The sequence below is a fragment of the Agelaius tricolor genome, unplaced genomic scaffold, assembly GCF_023055355.1.
Source record: "Agelaius tricolor isolate 1412-34295 unplaced genomic scaffold, bAgeTri1.0.p SCAF_4, whole genome shotgun sequence".
NCBI classification, from domain to species: Eukaryota; Metazoa; Chordata; class Aves; order Passeriformes; family Icteridae; genus Agelaius; species Agelaius tricolor.
Window position 1 is genome coordinate 25884007 of NW_027269264.1, and position 21737 is coordinate 25905743.

A 21737-nucleotide genomic window follows, 5' to 3' on the forward strand; every position below is an offset into this window, starting at 1 on the left:
TCTCGCCAGGTATGCAATTACGTATATGGCAAGAAAGTGTTCTTTCCTACATAAAAATAAAAAATGAAAACCCACAAAATAATTGCATGTGATAATTTGTTGTTATAGCTTCAAAAGAGCAAAAAAAAAAAGTGACAATGAAGTGACAAGAACAAGCACACAATTTTAACTGGCAGATATAAGAATACCCCACGTAACACAGCTACTGGCAACACTGCCTATAGTACACCGAAGGAGATTATGGTCAACACAAGGACTTACACAGAACAAAACAATTTGCTGCTATTGAAATTCTGTGATAGCAGCCTTCATGGTACTGCCACAAAATGGGCTTATATTGTGATCCATTGGGAATACACTTTTTTTTAATGTGGACAAAAAACAAAGTCTGAATAAAACTTTATATGATGTCTTGATTCTTAAATTAAAACAAAAAATCATAGTCACTTACAGAAAGTGTTAAATCACAGCAAAGGGCTAATTATACCATACTAACTTCCTTTTGTCTAGTATAAAAGGACATTTTTTTACTTTGCCTGGCTGAGTGTAATAGCCTATGAATTATGAGATCAAAGCAGCAAACTGTATGTTTTCTAAAGTAAGAGTTTCCTTCACCAAGTTTTACACTTACTACAGCTGAAAGAGCTGTGTGAAGGGATCAGCACTAAACCCAAAGGACAGGCTGTGCACAGCAAGAAAGAGAGCAACTCCCTCGTGCTTTTTGCAGGTCACTACCAAGGACCATGTTAGCAGATCCACACCAGACCCTTAACAGGCAGCTCTGCTGCTACCAGTAATTAGCTTGGACAGCTCTGGCTCCAGGAGTAGCAGCAAGGCTACACCATAATGAGCTCAGCTGGGATTAGCAGGACAGGGCAGGGAACCAAGAGAGCTGAGGCATTCTGCATTGCGTATGTATCACAGAGATCAAACAAGGATGGCTGGCTAGGTTATCCCCTCACCACCTCATTCCAAAAATGAAGCACGGCAGTGTGTAAAATACAGGCTAATGAAGAGCGACACCTCCAACAGATGAGAGCCACATTAATTAACACAATCCCTAGATCATGGAATACAGTTTCTGTTAGTGCTAGCAAACTTGTAACTTGTCACTGATTTAAGGGGGAGAGAGAAGGAAGAAAAAAAAAAAAGCGCTGATGTTTTCCTTTTCTGCTTTTGGTAGATGCTTTTATAATGGAATTTTGCAAGGAATTCCTCTGGTATGGCCTGTAAAGCACTTCAGAAAAAAAACAGTATGTTTCTTTATTTAAACACCATTTAAGAAACAAACTCACTTCTCAATCAGCAGCTTTTTGTTCTCCCTTTTGAAAAAACCCAGCTCATTCCACATCACATCACGATCGTCTTGACAAAGCTGACAGGAGCTTGTGTGTTGGTATCTGCTTTTAGTATTTTCAAAGCTGTTTATGAGTTTTAAAAGGTTGTTTGTTTTCAAATATCTAAATGCTTTGGGAGAACCAGAATAAAAGCACCCCTCCTTTCAGAAAATACAGATTTTTCAAGTACAGCATCCATTGAATCTGAATTTTGTATGAAATATACATTCTGAGGCATGAAACCTTAACTGTGGTAATAAAGAGAACTTCAATTACATAGTTTCAGATAGATATTGAGCTAGTATGACACCATGCCTCCTAGGTGATGTGGTAGAATAGTGTCACCCACATTCTGACAACATTACTTTAAATACTGCTATGGGAAAGAAGAAGTTAAAATCATCACGTAATCTCTTGAAAATTAAGGTAGAGTCATCAGCTCCTCTAACACCCCAGCAAGCCAATCTGGAAGTTGCTACTAATGCCCACTCTAAATCACACTGTTGTTATACAGTTTAATAAAGGAATTAACTATCTATGGACAAGATTATGTATTAAGAAAAAGCATATTGACTTTAGAAGCACAGAAAAATAAAATTATTTAACAGTTTTTCAGTCATTAAGTATTTTTAGGTATTTTAATAATGCCAAAGATAAAAATTGTATTAAAAAATGCTTTATGGAATCAATTTAAAACTCTGCAATCCAAATTCCTACTGGGCATAGAAATAAACTCTCAGACAATGTGGTAACCTCCTAAGGCCCCCATCATCTTTGCAGTCACGTACATCAGTGCAAGTTGTATGTACACTGACAGGTGGATTAGGTCCCATCAGCTGCCATCTCAATAACAGATACTAATCTATGAAGAATATGGAGAATGGGGTCCTCCATCACTTACAAAGGATCAGAAATGCCACATAAGAATCTGATACTGACTTCTTAATGCACAATTTACATTACAGCAGCACTATACAGCTTTTTGTGATACCAAAATAACAGGTCTTATTGTTACAGACTGCTTTTATTGGTGTCTTGTCCACTTTCTCTTGTTTGACTGTATTAAAAATGAAAACCAAACCTCCTTTAGTGTGACTTCATACAAATCTAATCTGGTAAGAAAGATTATTGAAAGCCTGTTATTTTCAGCTCATCTTAAATAGAGATGAAAAAATTAGATGACTAAGTGAAGACTGAGCATTATATTCTCCCCAATACCTACTTATCCCAAACACATTCATTATAACACAAGCTCGTCTCATTTACTTTAAACAGAAGTCACCTTTGTCTCTGTTTCCCTTTTCTTTTTAATTTTTTTTAAACCATCAGAACCAAAACACCCAGTGCTTCACTGTATATCAAGTTTAAGATTTTAATGTCTTTATCTAGTTCAATTTTTTTTATCTTGTTAGCCTTGCACTGTCAATGGATATGAAAGCCTGTCTAGGTATAGACACAGAATTAAATAATTTCATTGAATTTAGTAACTATCATCCATAAGTCACTTCCAGATTGCACTAAATTTAAAGCACTGAACTAAAAGAAAAAAAAAATCCATAATTTTCCTAAAAAAACCAAAACCATTTCATTATAATTTGCCTAAAGATATTTGCCATTATGCTTAAGTATTTTAAAAAATGCTCCTGTGCTTCCACCGATGCCTGTAGCAATTTTGTACTTCACCATTGTTTCCATCCACACCTTTTTTTTCCTTTTTTAAAGACAAATCGCTCCTACGTAAATGCTAGTATTTCAAAGCAATGCAAATCTACTAAGACAGGCAATATCATTACTTATATATAAGGAACAGTTTATCATTCACAGTAGGATGCTTTATGTCACCCCAGACTCTGAACAGCTACCAGTTTTGCAGCATTTTCTGTGACTCTCATTTTTCTCTCACTTTCTCAGAGATAAAGTTAGTGTCAAGATTAGTCAGTATTGTTCTAACTGCAAAAATAATTATTTTTAGTAAAACATACAAGTGTTTACTGAGCTGTTAGGCGCATGCTAAAGCCTTGTTAAAGCCAAAAGGAAATTACTTCTTTGAAACAGGTCCTGAAAAACAGCAGTGCTTGATAACTGAACTGATAAGAAATGCTTTCATTCCTCCAATTGCATCTGTTTACCAAAGTATCTGTATGCTAAGGACCTAAAAAAAGAAGAATTTCTGCATAAAATTTTCACTGTTCTGTATAGAGCCTAAGGGAGAATGATATACAGAATGTTCATTATGCAAATTTTATGTGGTAAAGTCTTTCCTCTTTCCATTAATAAAGATATATTACTGCATTTTTTGTAAAAATTATCAGAAATAATTTCTTTTTAAATAATTTAACAGATAAAAACACCTTGCTTTCATGCACATATTATTTTACTTTTCCCCTATAAGGAAGGAGATTTTAGCCTCAGTTAATATACGAATCACTAAATGTTAGAGAGGGTATTATTTCTATATTTTAATGAATAAAACTATTTTTAAAAACTATTTGAAACATAATGAACAACTGCTGTGTTACAGAAAATTAAAAACATACAGTCAACAAAATAAATGAGTGAGGAATTAGACAAACATAAGTAAGCAGTCCTAGCTGACCTTTGTCCAGTACTCAGGCTCTCAAGGAGAGCCTAAATGAAATAAGTCAAGGTGTCAGCTCAATATATTTCCTCTTTGTTTCAACTACAATTTTTCTCACATAGGGGTAAGCTATGTATTATGCTGTAACAAAAGATGGTCTTGATCACTACCCAGTAGCTTCTTCCTTCAAATCACATTCTCTTTTGAATACCCTTGTAATACTTCTGTTCAGATTTCTTGGGTAAGGAAAATGTTTTTAATGAGCTGTGTAACTTACCTGCTATTGCCCTCTTCCCACTGCTTTAATTGCTCTTTTAGCGCTCTGTAGTTGGTCTGAAACATCTGCAGCCTTTCTCCGTGGTTTCCACAGGCTGCTCTTAGCTCATAAGATTCTGGAGACTGTATGAAACCAGAAAAACAAAATCAGAGTTGGACAAAATATAAGAGAGTGTTACACAGATCAAATGAAAGGAAAGTTCTCTTTTATCAATTACTGTGAGACTCAGAAATTGAAATAGAAAGATCAAGACTCACAGTCCTTGAGGTCAAACTTTTCTTATTACTACTTTGGAAGAGTCTGCTGATTTGGCAATTCACTTAAATACTATTTTCATGCTGCTGAAAGTTTTAAAAATTTACTACCAAAACGGCAGCTTTTATCTGGTGAATGCATAAGCCTAATACATTTAAAAACACATAGACTGAAAAAGGACTGTTGGCACTGTTTTTCATTCAAACTACTTTCTTTCCTTTTTTTTCCAATGGAAAACTGTTCTATGTATTTTCAAGGGAAATAATGGCCACATGAAAAAAAATTACATTTAAATGGCTTCAGGATTTCCACAAGTAGTAAGCTGTTTCTGTAAATATATATATACACCTGCAACACCCAGACTTTGTCCTCTAGTAATGCAGCAAACAAGAAATAAAAACATTTTTTACAATATCTTTTATATAATCAAAACCATACAAAAAAAGTACAGAACAAAAATTAAAATACACCATGATTATTATTACAGGATAACATCATGTAAGCTTAGACCCAGACTTTTCTAAATGACAATACAGTCCTCTGGAAAAAAAAATAACATTAAGAAGAAGCATTTAACACTATAAAGCAAGTCAAACTTCTCTACACTAGTAAAGAATTCACCAGCAAAGAATTCATTATGCTGTAGCAAAATTTGCAATCAGAGCTTCATTTTCAGTTCAATGGGAGCTCTGCTTGTACAGCAACTACAGAACTAAATAAATCAGAATACCTTATTTGCAAGTATTTACACCACTTATATGCAAGGAGGACTTTTCAGCATTAGTCAATAAATTAGACAAACCAATAGTCAGAGCTGCAAACAATAAAAATTGAATCTCATTATAAAAACATGGCAAGGGTTTCTAGAGTCCTCATAACTATGAAATACCTATATTAAGCTTGGCTTATCAAATGTAGCCCAGCTTTCAGGACCCACAAAGTTGAAAGACACCAGTTTAAGTTTCAAATGGTACTATATACATAATTCCAGAAGTTTTCTGGAAGTGACTTAGGAAACAAAAAGAGAAGATTTAGGAACACAATCAAGTCCAAACTGACCCTACTACTAAATACTTTCCCAAAGTGGTGGTGATAGGTTTTTTTTTTCCTGAAACAACCTCTAAACCAAATACATTTTTAAATTTTGAATTGTTAAAAAAGTACTTTTGACTGGTTTTAAGTGAACTCATGTAAATACCACAATGATATTAAAAACAACCACATAAAGCACATAAATCTTAGACTAAGAAAATAGAGATCATTACCAAGCTTTGCAAGAGGAAATTTTCACAAGAATACAATTACAGATGTTGTGTTTTCAAGAGAAGTTCATGAAACAACTGTTCTGAGATTGTTTGATATTGTTAGCAAAAACTGGTCAAGTCTGGCAGGGCACTAGAAAATAATGTCTTCAATATAAATCCTGAAAAGCTTATTAGTATCAATGCCCTTTCAGAGATGAAACCAACTGTAGAATTTGGCCTTTCCTATTAATGAATCTGCATTTTTCATTATTGCTTACCTGTTCTATTATCCATTCTGTTACAGTTATTGCTTTCCCTTATCACTTGCTCTGCTCTTGCAGAAATAGAAATTAGACAATTAACTGCCCTAATCACTCTCTCTATTGAATTAGGCACTTCAGGATTTAAAATATTCACTGAAATTTCCATAATCTGTTAGATTAATCTCTTTCTGAATTATGTTATATTTCATAACTAAACTGTCTTGTACACAGTTTTGTATACATTCATGGACATGGGACAGAACAACCATCTCTTGCAGTGCTGGACCTCCAGATTATTCTCCAGGTGTAGCCTGTCATCCATTATTCCCATGCAATAATGAATAACATGAAGTTAAATCTGCAGGAGGAAAAACCCCACTACCTATGCCTTTTTTTCTTTTGGCAGGCTGCTCAGACAAGTCAAAATATTCTAATCACTAATGCAAATTTTTATTGAAATTGACCTTCTATTACCGTAAAAACTACACTGATTCAATTATTTGACTATGCTGAGGTTTTCAAGAACTGAGGCCCCTAATAGTTACAAAAACAGGTTTTTTTACAAACAGTTATGTGGATAAAATGCAATATTAATGTATTTTCAGCATCTGAACACTATACATGGAATAGGACTACATATGAAATCTGAGGTAAATGTGAGTGTGGTCTTGCTAATACAAACAAGTATTAAGATGGCCCTGAAGACTGGTGTGCAAATTCTAATTTGATTTACCTCCAAAAACTTTAGAGCCTAAAAAGGATGAGAAAACTCAAAGAGAAGAGCTCCTCTTGGTTTTGAGACTTTTCCCGTTAAAGCCAAGATTATCTCCTCTAGGCTACACCAGTGACCACAGCTCTTGAAGCAATACAGGAGAAGATCAACGTATTCTTAGTTTGTATCAAATACCTACTTCTCAACAACCAAACTCTTACCCACTTCTTAAAGACTCACAGTAGACTGAAGTTTTGTACCAATCTAAGTAGCAGATTGATAATTTGTTATTTAAAAACAAAAAAAAAATACTCTTATTCATTTTGACGTTCTCTTCTGTAACCAAGGGTGCAATCAGGCATGCTCTGTTACTTTTTAGTATCCCAGAAACAAAGCCAATTCTGTGTAAAAACTCTGAATCTAAATGATCACCCCATTTATACTAGCAACGAAGATACTAAGAGCCAGCTTTTCTTGCTGAGAAATGAGTCAGCTGAGAGAACGGGAAAAACCTGTGAATGGGACCTTAATCTTTTCTGCTCCTTTGCAATACTGATTGAGGCATTCCTGAAAACTCCAAAAATAGAGCTGGTTTTTTTTTTTTTTATTTTTACCAATTTTTTGAAAGTACTAATGTATAAAGTCACCATTTTATGTTCCAGACATGCATTAGTATGTGTATTGACAGAGCAACCATTTCTCTGAGCAAGAAAATTTCAAGTAATCATATAGATAACACTTCGTTTGAAGAGGCAATAATGCAAGGACCAGTTTTGAAAATGTGGGTCAAATCCATTTTTTGTTGCTAGAAACAATGCCTGAGAGAAGGCTAGCATTAGGAAATCACAGACTAGCAACATAAATGTTCTGACATTAACTTTATGTAGCTTAGTTCACTGTCATGCTGGCAGTAGCCTCATTGAAATATGAATGTAGTGCCACAACAGTGTTTTTTAAGATGACCTGGGCCTCTACAGCTTCTTTTCAAACCATTAAAGCATTCTGCAAAAGAAGCCTGTGGGATCTCAGCACATCGTTCCCGATGTCCAGAGATGCCAGGAGAACCCTTGGGGGTCTCGAAAACCCTGGAATGTTGCCAAGAGTGTTTGGTGGCTTGATTTTGATCCATCCACAGAAGTAACAAGAGTCTGAGGACAAGAGAATCACTTTAGAGTAAAAGGTGTAAAACAGACACATTTAGAGGGTGAGATATAGACTTTAAGGTTTTTGGTACAGGGGGGTTATGGAGACAAGATGGAGGGATCAGGGCGTGTCTTGTCCTTCTTCTTTCTTCTTCTTGTCCTCCATCTCCTGTGATGATGTTGGCACTTAGAGATTGGTTTATGGTGAAGGTGCACTTGCTAACATGGGCGAAAAGCATTGGGAAATAAAGGTAAATATTGTATACGTAGGTTTTAGTATAAAAAGACATGACCGCCCCGTGGGTGGTCAGAGAGTGCCTGTGACTGCTTGCAGATCAGACCTCTGTTGGGCAGACAGAAAAATTTTGTAGATAAGAAATAATAAACAACCTGAAGACCGAAAAACTGAAGAGTCCAGACTCGTCCTTTGCATCACGCCCACCAAAGAACCACTCTACCCGTGTCGGGGCAGAGACAGACAGCCAGACCCTACAGAAGCCAAATAGATTGTAAAGAGAAAATGCAAGAAGTTAATGTGTTCCCTTTCAAGGGGAGATTTAGCCCTTAAAGACATCATGGATGTCTGTGACAGAGATCCCACACCTGTAACATCAAGAACCTGCACAGATTTTTAAATTATACTTTAAGATTAAATAGAAGATAAGTAAAGGCAGTATGGTGAATGGTACAAATCATGATATGAGGTAATGCACAGACAGTTGTTTCTCTTCTGCATCTGCTTTCCTTCACTCCTCTTTCCAGAAGAAATGTGTAGCTCTCTATCATTTAAGGCAATAGCCATAGACACTGAACTGTGTTTTGCTTCCAAGAGCAAAACAGCTGTAGCCTACAGTTCCAGAATAATCTGTAGCATCAGTGTCAGGCAGGCCAACTAAGAGTAATGAACAGAAAGCCTCCCAAAGGCCAATTCTCAGATTTATCTGGTGGGACATGTCTTAGAATTTTCAACAGAGGGAAAAAACAAAACAAAGTTAATTTTCTGTCTCCCAGGAAAAAGACAGCCTGGAAGACTGAAATTGAAGTCTAAATAACCTCTCCTGGTCATATACTCTACATGTGTTAAGAAAATGCTTTAAATTCTCCCAAGTACATAGATGGATCAACTGTGACACTTTGCTGAAATATACTTCCAACTTATAGTTTTTCTAAAATTAACTCATCACTATGGTTGGTAGAGCTTCCAATTTTTTTCACTCACATAACTTTTATTATAGGATGTTTAATGCAACAAATTCTCCTTTAGGCTACACATACTTGAAAATATCTTTCAAATTACATAACTGAACAACGATAAGCAACACAAAAAAGAGAAGAAGGTGAGGGAGGAAAGTGAGGAGAGAAAAGAAGAGGATGAATTTTAAGTGTTTAAGAAAATATGACTCAGGGTTTGCATTTTGCATTCAGAGGTGCAATTTTAAACCAATAGTTTCTTCAAAAGTTACTGTATCTCTGTAGCAAAATGCCAAACCAACAAAAACACAGCTACAAAAATCTGTGAAACTGGGACAAAATGAGCAATTGTAAAACAAGCTCAATTAAGATTTTCTATGAAGGGGTGGAGCGAGGGGGATTGTTATTGTTTTTTTAAACAGCATCTTTCAGACCAGCAACTAATGGACCCACAACTTATATAATTTCCAGGGGTCTTTTTTAAGTTACTGAGTTCAGCATTTTAAAGTGTGGCTTTATGGTACAGAAAAGTCTTTGTACTTTCAGTGCTTCTACTTTCTGATTTACTTCATATGAACACAAAAATTTCTCAGAATATATGTACTCAAACACAAACTTTGAAAATGTATTTAACAAGTATGTGTTATTGATGACAGCTCAATTAAGCTTCCACAGGACTGCAAGATTACTCACACTGTAAAGCAAAAAGGTAAACTAATGGAGAGTGCTCTCTGATCCGAAGTGACTTACAGTCCACAAAAATATGTGTATTTCTAATTTTTAAAATGTCTGTTTGTTTTGGTATATCTTTATCTATGCAAGCTTATAGCTAGCAGGCTTTTTATTTATTTTTATTTAATGTTCACCTTTAGCTGTAGTGTCTTCTCTAAGTTTTCAATCTTCCTTTCAGCTATTTTAAGCTTCTTTAGTTCCTCTGACTCTCTAAAAGAGCTCTTTGGGGACAGAGACCTTGAACGTTTCACAGGTGGTTTCTGGAGAATAAAACAAGGACATGGTTGAACTAGTTGGAACACCGGATTATGAAAGACATGCAGAATTAAAGAAGAAGTAATTTTGAATACTAATAATGAATTATAAAAAAAAAATCTGCATGGAATACCAGAGAAATAACAAGCAGAATTACCACAGCGCTACCACTAAAGGTTTCTCTGTGACTCGTTAATGAGAATATTCATTTACATTTACATTGTTTCTTTCAGAATAATGATGTCCCATTAGGGAAGACTAAAGGGTTATAGACTCAGAAATGCAAGAAACCTCATTACAAAGGAGGGGATAGAGGCTGGTCTAATTGCTCTATAAGGGTCCAAGGTTACACTTGATAGGACAACCAGAAACAAGAGGGAAAGGATTTTTTTCCCTTTGAAATAGTTTAACACACTGTGAAGTTGAAGGAACAATATGCTTGAGGAATATAAATACAACAGACAGTAGATCTTATACCATAATGACCATATGGTCATTAACTATAATGTGACTAACTAGAGACAAGAATATGTGTTTATATTATGTACAGCTTCATACAGCAATCTGGAGAAAGAGTATGTGAAAGTAACACTTAAACTGGGCAGCCTTCTTGTTCCCTCTATGTCATATGTCCTTATGGCAGAGAAAGAAAGGCCTCATAAAATTAGACTTTCAGATTTTTGGAATAACTTGGGTTAAGAACAGTGAAATACCAACACACACTTAATGCCAATCAGATAAAATATTGTTGTGCCAACACATAAAGTCAAACAGAAACTTAGGTAAATTGTGATTATTCCTGTTGCATTATGCCACTTTCTCTGAGAAAACACTGATAGACAATAAAAGAAATTAGGGATAAATTCTTCTTCAATACTGTAGATATCAATATTTTCACTAGTCCATTAAATTAATTTAATCTTGAAGAGTATCTTAATTAGCAACTGACATTTTTTTCTTTGACCACTACCTTCCAGCATGAAATATTTATAAGACATCATATACCACATTTTCATTTTAAATAGTATGGGTTTCCAAAAATAAGAAAAAAAAAATCTGTCACGAAATATCAGAGAACAGTAGCATCTTGTATTTATATTTATATTTATATTTATATTTATATTTATATTTATATTTATATTTATATTTATATTTATATTTATATTTATGAATGTAAATATTTCCAATGTGGTTTTGTCATTTGATTTCAGGATTCTTTTGCTTACGACACATACCTGAAACAGACATAAGAGAGTCCAACAAACAACCAAGAAAAATTTATTAGAAAAAGTGTTACACCCTCACAAAAAAACCCCAACCAAAACCAAAACCAATCCAAACAAACAAAAAAAACCCCAACAACCCAAAAAACAAAACAGGCCAAAACAAAAAAAAACCCCAAGAATAAATCACACCAAAACAACCACCCCCGCCTCAAAAAAAAACCAAAACAACAAAACCAAACCAGAACTAACGTCTGGAAAGGATTTTAGTACATTTAAAATCCAAATACTAAAAAATATAATAATCTTCAAAGTCCCCGATTTTGTAAATAAAATGAAGAGCTTTAAAAAAAAGCAACCAAAACCCAACCCTCCTATCCTCTACATTCCTTAATCATTATACACAGTCATATTATACATGACTGTACTATGCATTATTTTTCAATAATTGCTTTCTAGGTAAACTTTATGCTGGTATAGAGAAAATCTGGAATATACACAGTTTCTCTGAAATCAGATATAGAAGGTCAAAGCACTCTGCTTGCTGCCAAAGTGAAGGACAACAAAGGAAAAGGAGGAGATCAACCAGCACCAGGCTCTTAAGAATTAATAGGTAGAGAAAACCTGAGAAGGAACAGAGGAAAGAGAAAAAAATACCAAAAAAGATAAAATTCACTGTCTTGCTAGTCTAGTCACAGCTGATCAGATACGAGTATATAAGAATTTTTTATACATATATATATGTATAGGTAGATATATATATATTATACACACACTCAGAGTTTATATATAGCTACCTTGGAATGTGCTAGAGCTAAGGTACATAAAAAACATCGAGAAAACTTTTAACTACTTATGGATATGGAAATGATTCCCTGTGACAATGAATGGGATTGGTGATATGTATTCTATAACTTTCACCTTTTTAGTGATCAGACTAAAGGCCTGTGGAGAAAAGACACTGGATCTGGGCTTTACAGTTGCACATAGGTAGTTTGAACTCAATCTCTGCTAAGGAGGTAAAGAGTTCTATCAAGACGAAGAAGACTGTGTAGTAAAATACACTATAATTGGATTGCCTGGGGCTGCTGCAAAACTCAGTTTGAAAGATGGCATCTGTAAAAATCTTCTCACAAGTGCAAACTTTACTGCTCTTGCTGCCATCAAATATAAACATTAAATTTTTTATTCAGTCCTCATATTCTACAGAAAAATTTTGTCATACCTCTATTAAATAGATACAAAAATGTATATAATGTTTCAAAATGTAATGTTTCAAAAATTTTCTACATGTTTAGGAGTAAAAAACCCTTCCACTTTTGTCAGTGAAGACTGTTTATCCAAGTCAGGAAAGGAATCCAGATCAGAATATTTTTCATTGAATGTTCCTTAAACATTTTTACTGAAGACTAAACCAAATAGCAGAAAACCAGAAATGAACAGAGTTTCTATTATATAATAGATATGAAATTTTGTGACAGAAGATTTAGCATAAAGAAATAGCAGTGGATGGGACACACATTAACTGATAATGGAGGCACACAAGCAGAAAAAGAAAATATGCCTATTTCTAGACAACCTTCTATTACCTGTCTGCACAATGAAAGACATCATAGGACAAAACTGCAAATAGCCATGTTCTTGAATTCAACAGGTTTCATGTTGAATAAAGTGCCAAAACAAGCCAAATAAAACAAACAAACAATTAAAACCATAAAATAACCAACAAAAAATAAAAAACAAAAATAACTCCACCAACAAAAAAACCCCAAAACCCTTCCCTACTTTCAAACCAAAGTAGGGAAGTCAGAACTCCTCCTGAAAAGTCTTAGGAACACTTTTTCTTTACAGGCTTTATATCAATGACTGCCAAGATACAGCTCGGAGGACAGTGGGCAGAAATCATAATGTTTTTATCAATTTAAGAAACAGAAACATTGTTGAGGCTGAACACAAGACTGACCAGATAGTTGTGGGGGTTTTTAGAAAGAAAAATGCTAAATTCTTGATTCACTATGTTTCAACAGGAACTTTACTAGCACTGCAGGTTAACACATGTCTTTCAGTATCTTGATACTATAGACCTAGAAGAATGACCTGTTAGTCTTCAAACACAACAGCACACAACTACACCACTTTTCACATAGACAGGACTATGATTGTTTCAACTGCCTCTAAATACACACTTAACAATATCATGAAACAGGACATCACAACCACATTTAACAAAGCTTTTAAATGCCTCTCAAAGATTAAGTTGTTTCTATTCCTCAGTACAGCTGTAGGCAAGAGATGTGGATATCTGCAATTCACAAAGAAACCAACACAAGGCTATAGATGTATCTATGCTGTTGCATATGTAAACACAGCCAGAAGCATGCAGTCGTGTGGCCATACATCTCAATTTACCGCAGTAGTGCCAAGTTTCTGTTTGTACCAGGCTCTTCTTTTCAACACCTTTCCAACTATTCCTTCTTTCAAAGCCTTTGAAACCTTTTTAGAGCAGTAAGTCATCAAAGCAGTGTCATTCTGATCAGAAGTGATTCCATGCTTATTTGTTCTTTGCATCCTGGGAATGTATATATGGGGGAATGAAGGACAGCAAAATAGTCTTTGTAAAAGTCAAAAGGATCATCTTTTTAAAACAAACATTGAATATCCCACATACTCTTTCTGTGAAATCATGTGCTAATGACTTCTGATTTTGTCATAAAAGGCTGAAAAACAAGGGAATGAGAAGATAGTAAAAGGAAAAAGGGTAAAGTACTAGCACAGCAATACTACCTTCTCCATTTTAGAAAATCCACAGTATTTCCACAATTTCACTTACTGTGTTGCCTTACATACAAAGGAGTTAAACAATTGAGTTCCCAAAAGTTTTAATAGAGACTTGTGCGCTCTTGTGAAAAAGTGGACATATCAAACAGCCTTGACTATTTAAAGAGCATAACTCAGACCTACATATCAAAACAGGAAGAGATTTTCTACAATAGGTTTTAAAATTCGTATTTAGTTTTACTCAAGGAAGGCAGTGTAATTGCTTTATTTTGACACAGCTCATGACAAACACAGCAGTCTCATTTACTTTCCCCTGAGGAAACAGAAAAAGACATTGTCGGGGGGCTAACCTTGGCAAAGGGTCAAACACCCACTCAACTGCTCTCCCAGTTTCCTTCCCCACTAGGACAGGAGAAAACAGGATGATAAAGCTGGTGGGTTTACCACTCAGCATCATGGGCTGAATCGACTTGAAGAAAATTTATTTAAGCTACAGCCTCTTAGAATATATTTAGGTTGTAAGAAATAAAAAAAAAAAAAAATTAATGAACACTGCCTTCCCTACTCAAAAGAAGCTCCCAGCTTCCCAGGCAAAACTTCATTCCATAGCTCCTGACTCTTTTACCACCTGCTGAACCATGCAGGCAGAAGGTTTACAATCAATGCTTAACAGCTCCCATTGGGCCATTCTTTCCTCCTCACACTTTTCTCCTACTCCGGCACAGGGCCTCACAGGCTGGAGTCCTCCAGGATAAACCTATTCCAGAGCAGGTCTTCAATGGACCATAGCTCATGTAAGGGAGGAACCTGCTCCAGTACCTACTCCCCTCCAGAAGCTGTGATTTCTATGAGCAAACATCCACTTGCTCTGGGCTCCTCCACAAGCTATATTATTGACATCTGCTCCACAGTGATCCTCTCCCTGGGCTGTAGAGAAATACCTGTTTCCAGCACAAGAAGCAAACCCTCCCTCTCCTCCTTCCTGACTGTTTGTCAGGCTGTTTCTTACCTTTTGTTCTTCAGTCTGTACTGCCTGTGTAGCATTTTGTTTTTTCTTAAGCACATTTTCACAGAAATGCCCACCACATGCTCCTGAAAAAATGTTCTAAAGCGTGTCTTTTCCCAAAACTAACATACAGTACAGATCATTAAGAAAGAACAAGCTATACATTTTTTAAAGAAAATGTGATGAGATACCATATTCGGATAAACTAGAAGATTTCAGAGGAAGTGGACATGATGGTCCACACTGGTGAATTATTTATACCATTCAAAATCACATTCACCTTTGCAACCTTGTTAACAGTTTCCCATACTCTATACAATCACAATAAAAAATAGATGAGGAAGAGTCTGAACACAATGAAAAGCATCATGATTTCAGCTAATTTAATAGATCCATTTAATAATGGAATTATTTACAAGAGTCACTCATTTACTATAGCTCATAGGTGTTGTTATTGTTATTTAATGCCTAAATCAAACAGTGAGACTCCACAAAAGAGGCAATTCAGCACCATACAAAGCTGAAAGTATAAGCTTCAAAGGGTATTGTTGTCATTCTTCCTAGAAAAAAATACTATATTCCACTCCAGAAGTCAAGAATTTGGGAAAAAATATTTTTCATTCAAAAATCATAAAAATAACCATTTATATTTGTCTCACTTTCCTTACAGTGAAAGATGGTCATTCTAATAAACACCACAAAATATCTGATAAATATTCATTTTAGCAAACCTACAAAGAATTTATCCTGCAAATAGTTCATTTAATTAAGAATCCCTTATTCAGTATTTAATAAGGTAAAACCTTCTACTCCCAACAGCTATTTTAACAAGTCTTTGGCAGATAACACAGGAACTATTCAAACAAGCTTCCAGAATTATAAGCAGCGTCAACAGATATTAAAATTATTATCTGGGCCCTTGAGCAAAAACGTTTGGCTTCACCAGCCTGACTTACACACAAATACACCAGACAATAAAACTACCCTACCTCATGCTTTCTTCCAGTCCTTATATTGTTGCTTTCCAGAGTATCTGCAGTGTACAAATTATGCTCTGCTAGGTTAGGATTCCCTTCCTTCAATTTTTTCTGTAAAAGCTCCATTTCAGATTCTTGCACTGTAATATAGTCCTCTAGCTCACTTAAAGAAGGCTGTTGAAATACCTAGAAAATGAAATAGAGGTATACTACATTGTTAACAAAAAAAATCAGATGTGTAACACACCATTTACTTAAAACTGCCTAGAGAAATATATTAGCAATATTACAGAAACATGTAAAAGCTGCAAATAATTCTGCTCTCATAAATTACCCATGAATGCATATTCAAAACCAGATCTCAAAATATTAAGGAAACATTTTTAGACCACCACCTTCTTTTCTAAATCTAAATGTATGTTCTTAACAATGGCTGTTTTATACAGACATTTCTTCTGCATTTATTAGACAGTAATTATTAGACAGTAATTTGTATGTCACATGCTATTAAATTTCTTGACAGAGTATTGCACCTTCTGGACTTGTTTCTAGTGAAATTTCAAGTTTTAAGTATCACTGGCCAAACAAAAAAACCTTAACTGCATATTCTGGAACTAAACATATTGTTAGTTAAGAACTGCCTCAGAAAAGTACTTTTTTACTGTAAATCTAAAACTTGTATCCATAACATCCTTAAAGAGCACAAGTGTTGTGGTCAAACTGAAAACTTAAAGGAAAAAATAGACTCTAGCTCACAGTGTTGCTCAAGGTTGGTACTTTATTTTGTTAAACTGTTGAATTCCAGGACCTTTCCTAGCTATCAATCCACGTGCAGCAATTCCTTGGCACAGTGCAAGGCTGCTGCACAGTGATCAACTTACCTAGCTACCAAACCTTTTCAGAGAGGACACATTTCAGTGGTAGCAGCTCCTGTAAGTTATAACCCTGATATTCAGTAGCAGACTCATGTAGGCATGACCAAGAGTGGTCAAGTTAGCATGGCTTGACAACTGACTCCTGGTCAGTTGAGTTTTCATTACCAGGTGTGATCACACCCCACCCTGTAACAACCACTGGGCAAAACTTTCTTTCTTAGTGTAAGCAGCAGCAATATGCCTGTTGAGTCACCTTACGGCAATCATAAAATGAAATGCCGCTTCCTCCTCAGTGCCATAAGGCTGGGGACAGATATTCATCTTTTAACAGCTGTGCCAGAGAAAGATGATATAATTCCCACACGGCCAATGCATCCAGGTAGCTGGAGGTTAACACCTCAGTGCCATTGCTGGAGAAGGAATGACAGCCTCCTTAACTGATTGCATAACTAAAAGGGGTGGGTAGTTTAAAAGCCAATGGAAATGGCTTGAGCTGACCTTGGACTGCATTGATGAGGGGAAACTCATAAAACTCTATTGCCAGTGGTGTTCTGACAGCAATGATGAGCAGCTGGCAAGCAGTGAGTTCTTCAATCAACAAACTTGATCCAGAAGACACGCTCTTAAGACTAACTAGAAGTTTTATTTTATCTCTTATTAACAAGATCCTGACAACATCACTTGCTTTGAACTGTGCATATTCTTAAGACAAATACTCATTTCAATAGAGAAGATATTATTTGGTACAATCATCACGTGGCACTTTGTTCTCAAACACTGGTGTTCCCTACATAAAAAAGTCAGGAATACTGACAAAAATTACAAAAAGTGGTGTAAAAAAAAAGGTTAAGTAAATGAATCTCCAAATTCATGCCAATCAAGAAGTGAAGTGGTCCAAAGTTGATTAAAATCAATCAAGCACCTTAGTAAGCTTAGTAATTGTCAGAAACAGACAAATAGGCACAGACATTTTATTTATGCAGAGTATGCTTTTCATAAAGCCTAAGACAAACTCATTATTTCAACAAATAAATTACAAATTAAAGATATTGACCACTTTTTTTAGAAAAACCTCAACTCTTCATATAGTAAGTATAAGACATTTGTCAGACAATAAAAGTTGCCTGTGCTTTTGCTGACTGTTCCTTAAATAAATTCTGTTCCTCATTTTGCATAGTTTAGGCCATACGTAGTTGCAAACAGATGTCATTACTACCTATGATCAGTAAAATGCCTGTTTATAACCACTAGCTCATGAACACACAGGGAAAAAGAAAGAAAAACAAGAAAATGAGAAGAAGACAAGCCATGCAATCAAAATAATGCTTTAAAGAAAACTGGACTTCACGTTTGTTTGAACAAAACCTGAGCATTATATAAAAATGCAAAAAATCCAACAAAACCAAGAAGACAGAAATAGTGTCAGTAGATAAGGGAAATGTAGTTGCACTCAGGCTCTGGAATTTATTTTATTACTTGAATTTTACTCTTTTTACAAAAGAGAAATACACCTACCAACTTGACACACACATCTTACTGATTTCTCCGATGCATGTAAAAAAAGAGCTCTATGTGAAACACAAGCTTTAAAACTGTATTAGTAACTCAAAAAAGAGTCAACAACTTCAATCTGTTACAACAATTTAAATTCACATTCCTGTTACTTTAAAAAGTCTACACCTGTTAAGTGCTCATAGAATTATTTAACTTTAAAAGGACATTTATATCCTTGAGTCCAGCTTCTGCTGCTGACTTTTAAGCCGTAAGAATTACAGAATGTCACTAATTATTAACTTCTTATTGTATCACTACTTTTTATTTTCTTGTGTAAAAAAATGAAATACTGAGTACTTTAAAACATAACTCCATTTAAGTTGACTCCATCAGTCACAGACTACATCAAAACCTGCTCCGCTTTCTCATGCAGGTTCTGCTGTTGACTTTAGTATGACAAATTTATGAAAAGTATTCTTTATTTGCTTTGAGGTTATTTTTCTACTCTTTTCTTCTTCCAAAAGAGATCCCTAGAAATTGCCATGCTGTGATACTTATTTAAAATAAAATACCATAAAGTATTTTTATGGTAAATTTATCTTATTTTCTAATAAAACCCTTACAGTCTCTGTCCACATGGCTATGCAGACATATTTCTTGGAAAACTAAATCAAACAAATCAAGTCTTAGATCTTAATTAACACCTCCAAAATGCCTATGCTTTCACCTTAAAATATTCAGTAGATTGTTGTTAACAAAACACACTTACCTATAGAATTTGGGTCTACGATATCCTCAAAACCTCCTCATTTTTTAAGTATACTTGTGGAATTTTTTCAGCTTCAGAAATTCTAAGAACCCAGATGTAATTGATTAAATAAATTTAAAAACAAAAGTTTTGCTTATCAGTGGACTCCAACTCAAAAGGAGTTTGGTATAATTTTCTGTTAAACTTTACATATCTTTGAAAAACTGAGAAATATTCTTTTAATTTTCCTAGCCTAAAGACTTTTTTTATTCAAATATAAGAGAAGGTTGAACATTAATTTTTTAGACAAGAAAGAAGACCTTCCCAAGACAGAAAGCTGGGTGAAACTTCTCTCGCTGGTGTTTTGTTTTAGGTTCATGTCAATTTAATTTATTACTTCCAGAATTCTGTGGTCCAAGTATCTTCGGATAAGAGAAAAAAAATTCTTAAAAATTATTAAACCCAAATTATTTAGTGAAAAGATTTGGTTACTATGAGAACAACCAACTTCTGTATAAACGCATGACTATCAGCAAACTAGAATTTGAAGATCAATGCATGCAGAAAGAGTGACATTTTTACAAGGGCAAGCAGTGACAGGACAAGGGACAATGACTTCAAACTTGGGGAGTTTGAAAGAGGGGAGACTTAAATCAGACATTATGATGAAATTCTTTACTGTAAGGGTGCTGATGCACTGGAACAGGTTGCCCACAGAACCTGCGGATACCCCACCCCCAGCAGTGTTCAAGGCCAGGTTGGATGGGGCTTGGAGCAACCTGCTCTAGTGGGAGGTGTCCCTGCCCATGGTCACAGTGGGGTGAAACTAGGTGATCTTTAGGTTCCTTCCAAGACAGGCCATTCTATGATTCTATGAAATGCAACTCCATCAGATTCTCAAAAAGAGATATGACCTTTTCTTGGATTTTCACTTTTTACATCTAAACTCTTATTGGTAATCTAAGAACTAAGGAAGTATTACAAACACTAAGTCCAAAAAGGAAAATAATTTGGGCTATAGTGGAACAACAACTTTAAAATCCTAACACTATCAGAAGAAAAAAGCAGAATAGTGCTTTCAAGGCTACATAAATCAGTCAACATCCAAGGTCAGTATGAAGGATGGAATCCAGCTTCATAGTAAAGATCAGAAATCTGCAATCCAGAAAATTGCAGTCTGAGAGGCAGCGCTAGGTTCTTCAACAACTTCTGCCTTAAAATTATCATTTTTCATATTACAAACTGAAAAAGTGACTCACAGAGTAACTCAACAGAGAAGTCCATGTAGTTCACTTATAAGCCTATTCTGAATCCTATATATATAAAAAGCTTTCTCTTAGGTTTAAGTATCTTAGATTCGAGTCCTACTGTATTACAAGGATCAGCTTAATAGAGCAATGGTGTTCTCTTTCAGACAGCAAAATCAGTTTACACCACGTGCTATTTTACGAAAGATTATGTGTCTACTCTGATACTGAAACTTACCCTAGAGGCAAAATATATAGTCCAAATAAATGTCAGAACTTGTATTTATGTTTTAAACAACAAATATGAGCCAAAAAATATTTATTTCTATCAAGTAGATATCTCAGTACTCTTACATGTCTTTTCACAGTGAGACTCCAGTGGTGGTTTTCTGGATGCATTAATCAAGCTGAAGCACAAGCACCATTTGGTAAGAAACCTGTATTATATGGGAAACCATCCACTGTACTTACAGAAGGGAATCCAATACCATTGTTATTACCTATTAAAAGTAGTACAAACAATATGGAAAAAGTACAGCTATGGTCCACTATATTTCTATATTTCTGCATGAGCTTTCTTCACTGGCAAAAGAGAGCAGGTACCAAAGGAATGGATATCTAAGAGCTTCAGGACTAATTACACAGCCTAATGTGTAACATCCTGGTACCTGCTTGTGCTCAGCTTTCTCAGCACTAAGCTATGCTAAAACCAATTGCACTGTACCAACACTGTGGGCTAGGAGAGGACAAAAAGAGCCTGGACAGTCCTTCTGTGACTTAGATGCAAGCTCAACTCTGCTTCAAACTGGTCAGAAGGCACACTATAGCTTAGTAAAAGCTAAAGTCTCAGCAACAGAGCAGAGTTTAGACATACAGCTCAAACCAGAAAATAGGTGTACAAGATTACCAGAACATCTGAGTTAGGAAAACAGTCATTTTGACCTATGGCACTCAACTAGACTACGGCGCATACCTAAAAGTTTTCTTCAGTCAAAACTCCTGGAATCTAGTGTCATCTGCCAAGCAAAGCCATAATGAATGAAATGATCAGAAGGATCATTCTGTTGAAGAATGAAGGAGTTTCCTGTTACTCTGCTACTGAGTTAGACAGCTGTGAAGCTAAGTCACAGGCAGTGCTCACTACAGCATCCTTTGCAAACTCATTTCTGCAGCTTGGGCATCCCATTGTCACAGCCTCATGTCTATTCACTGCAAATACATCTAAGATGGGCAACAGGTCTTGAAGAACAACTTACCCAGCCTGGACCTTGATCTCATGTGTCCTCCCCCCGAGCTGTCAAAATGTCCTACAAGTCAGAAAAAGGGTTTCCACCATCCATTCACCCTCATAAGATTTACATTTGCCATCCTCCAAAATTCACATGATTTATATAAAAGGAAAA

The 21737-nt window shown here is 35.3% G+C and overlaps 1 protein-coding gene across 1 annotated transcript in view; it reads right to left on the reverse strand.

The window, feature by feature from the left end:
• Positions 1-21737, reverse strand: part of CNTLN (centlein) — a 169661-nt gene that overhangs the window by 83895 nt on the left and 64029 nt on the right. Inside the window, 4 exon segments of the mRNA XM_071425911.1 lie at positions 1296-1421; positions 4193-4314; positions 9866-9991; positions 15983-16156. Of these exon segments, the coding sequence (XP_071282012.1) occupies positions 1296-1421; positions 4193-4314; positions 9866-9991; positions 15983-16156 (548 nt within the window).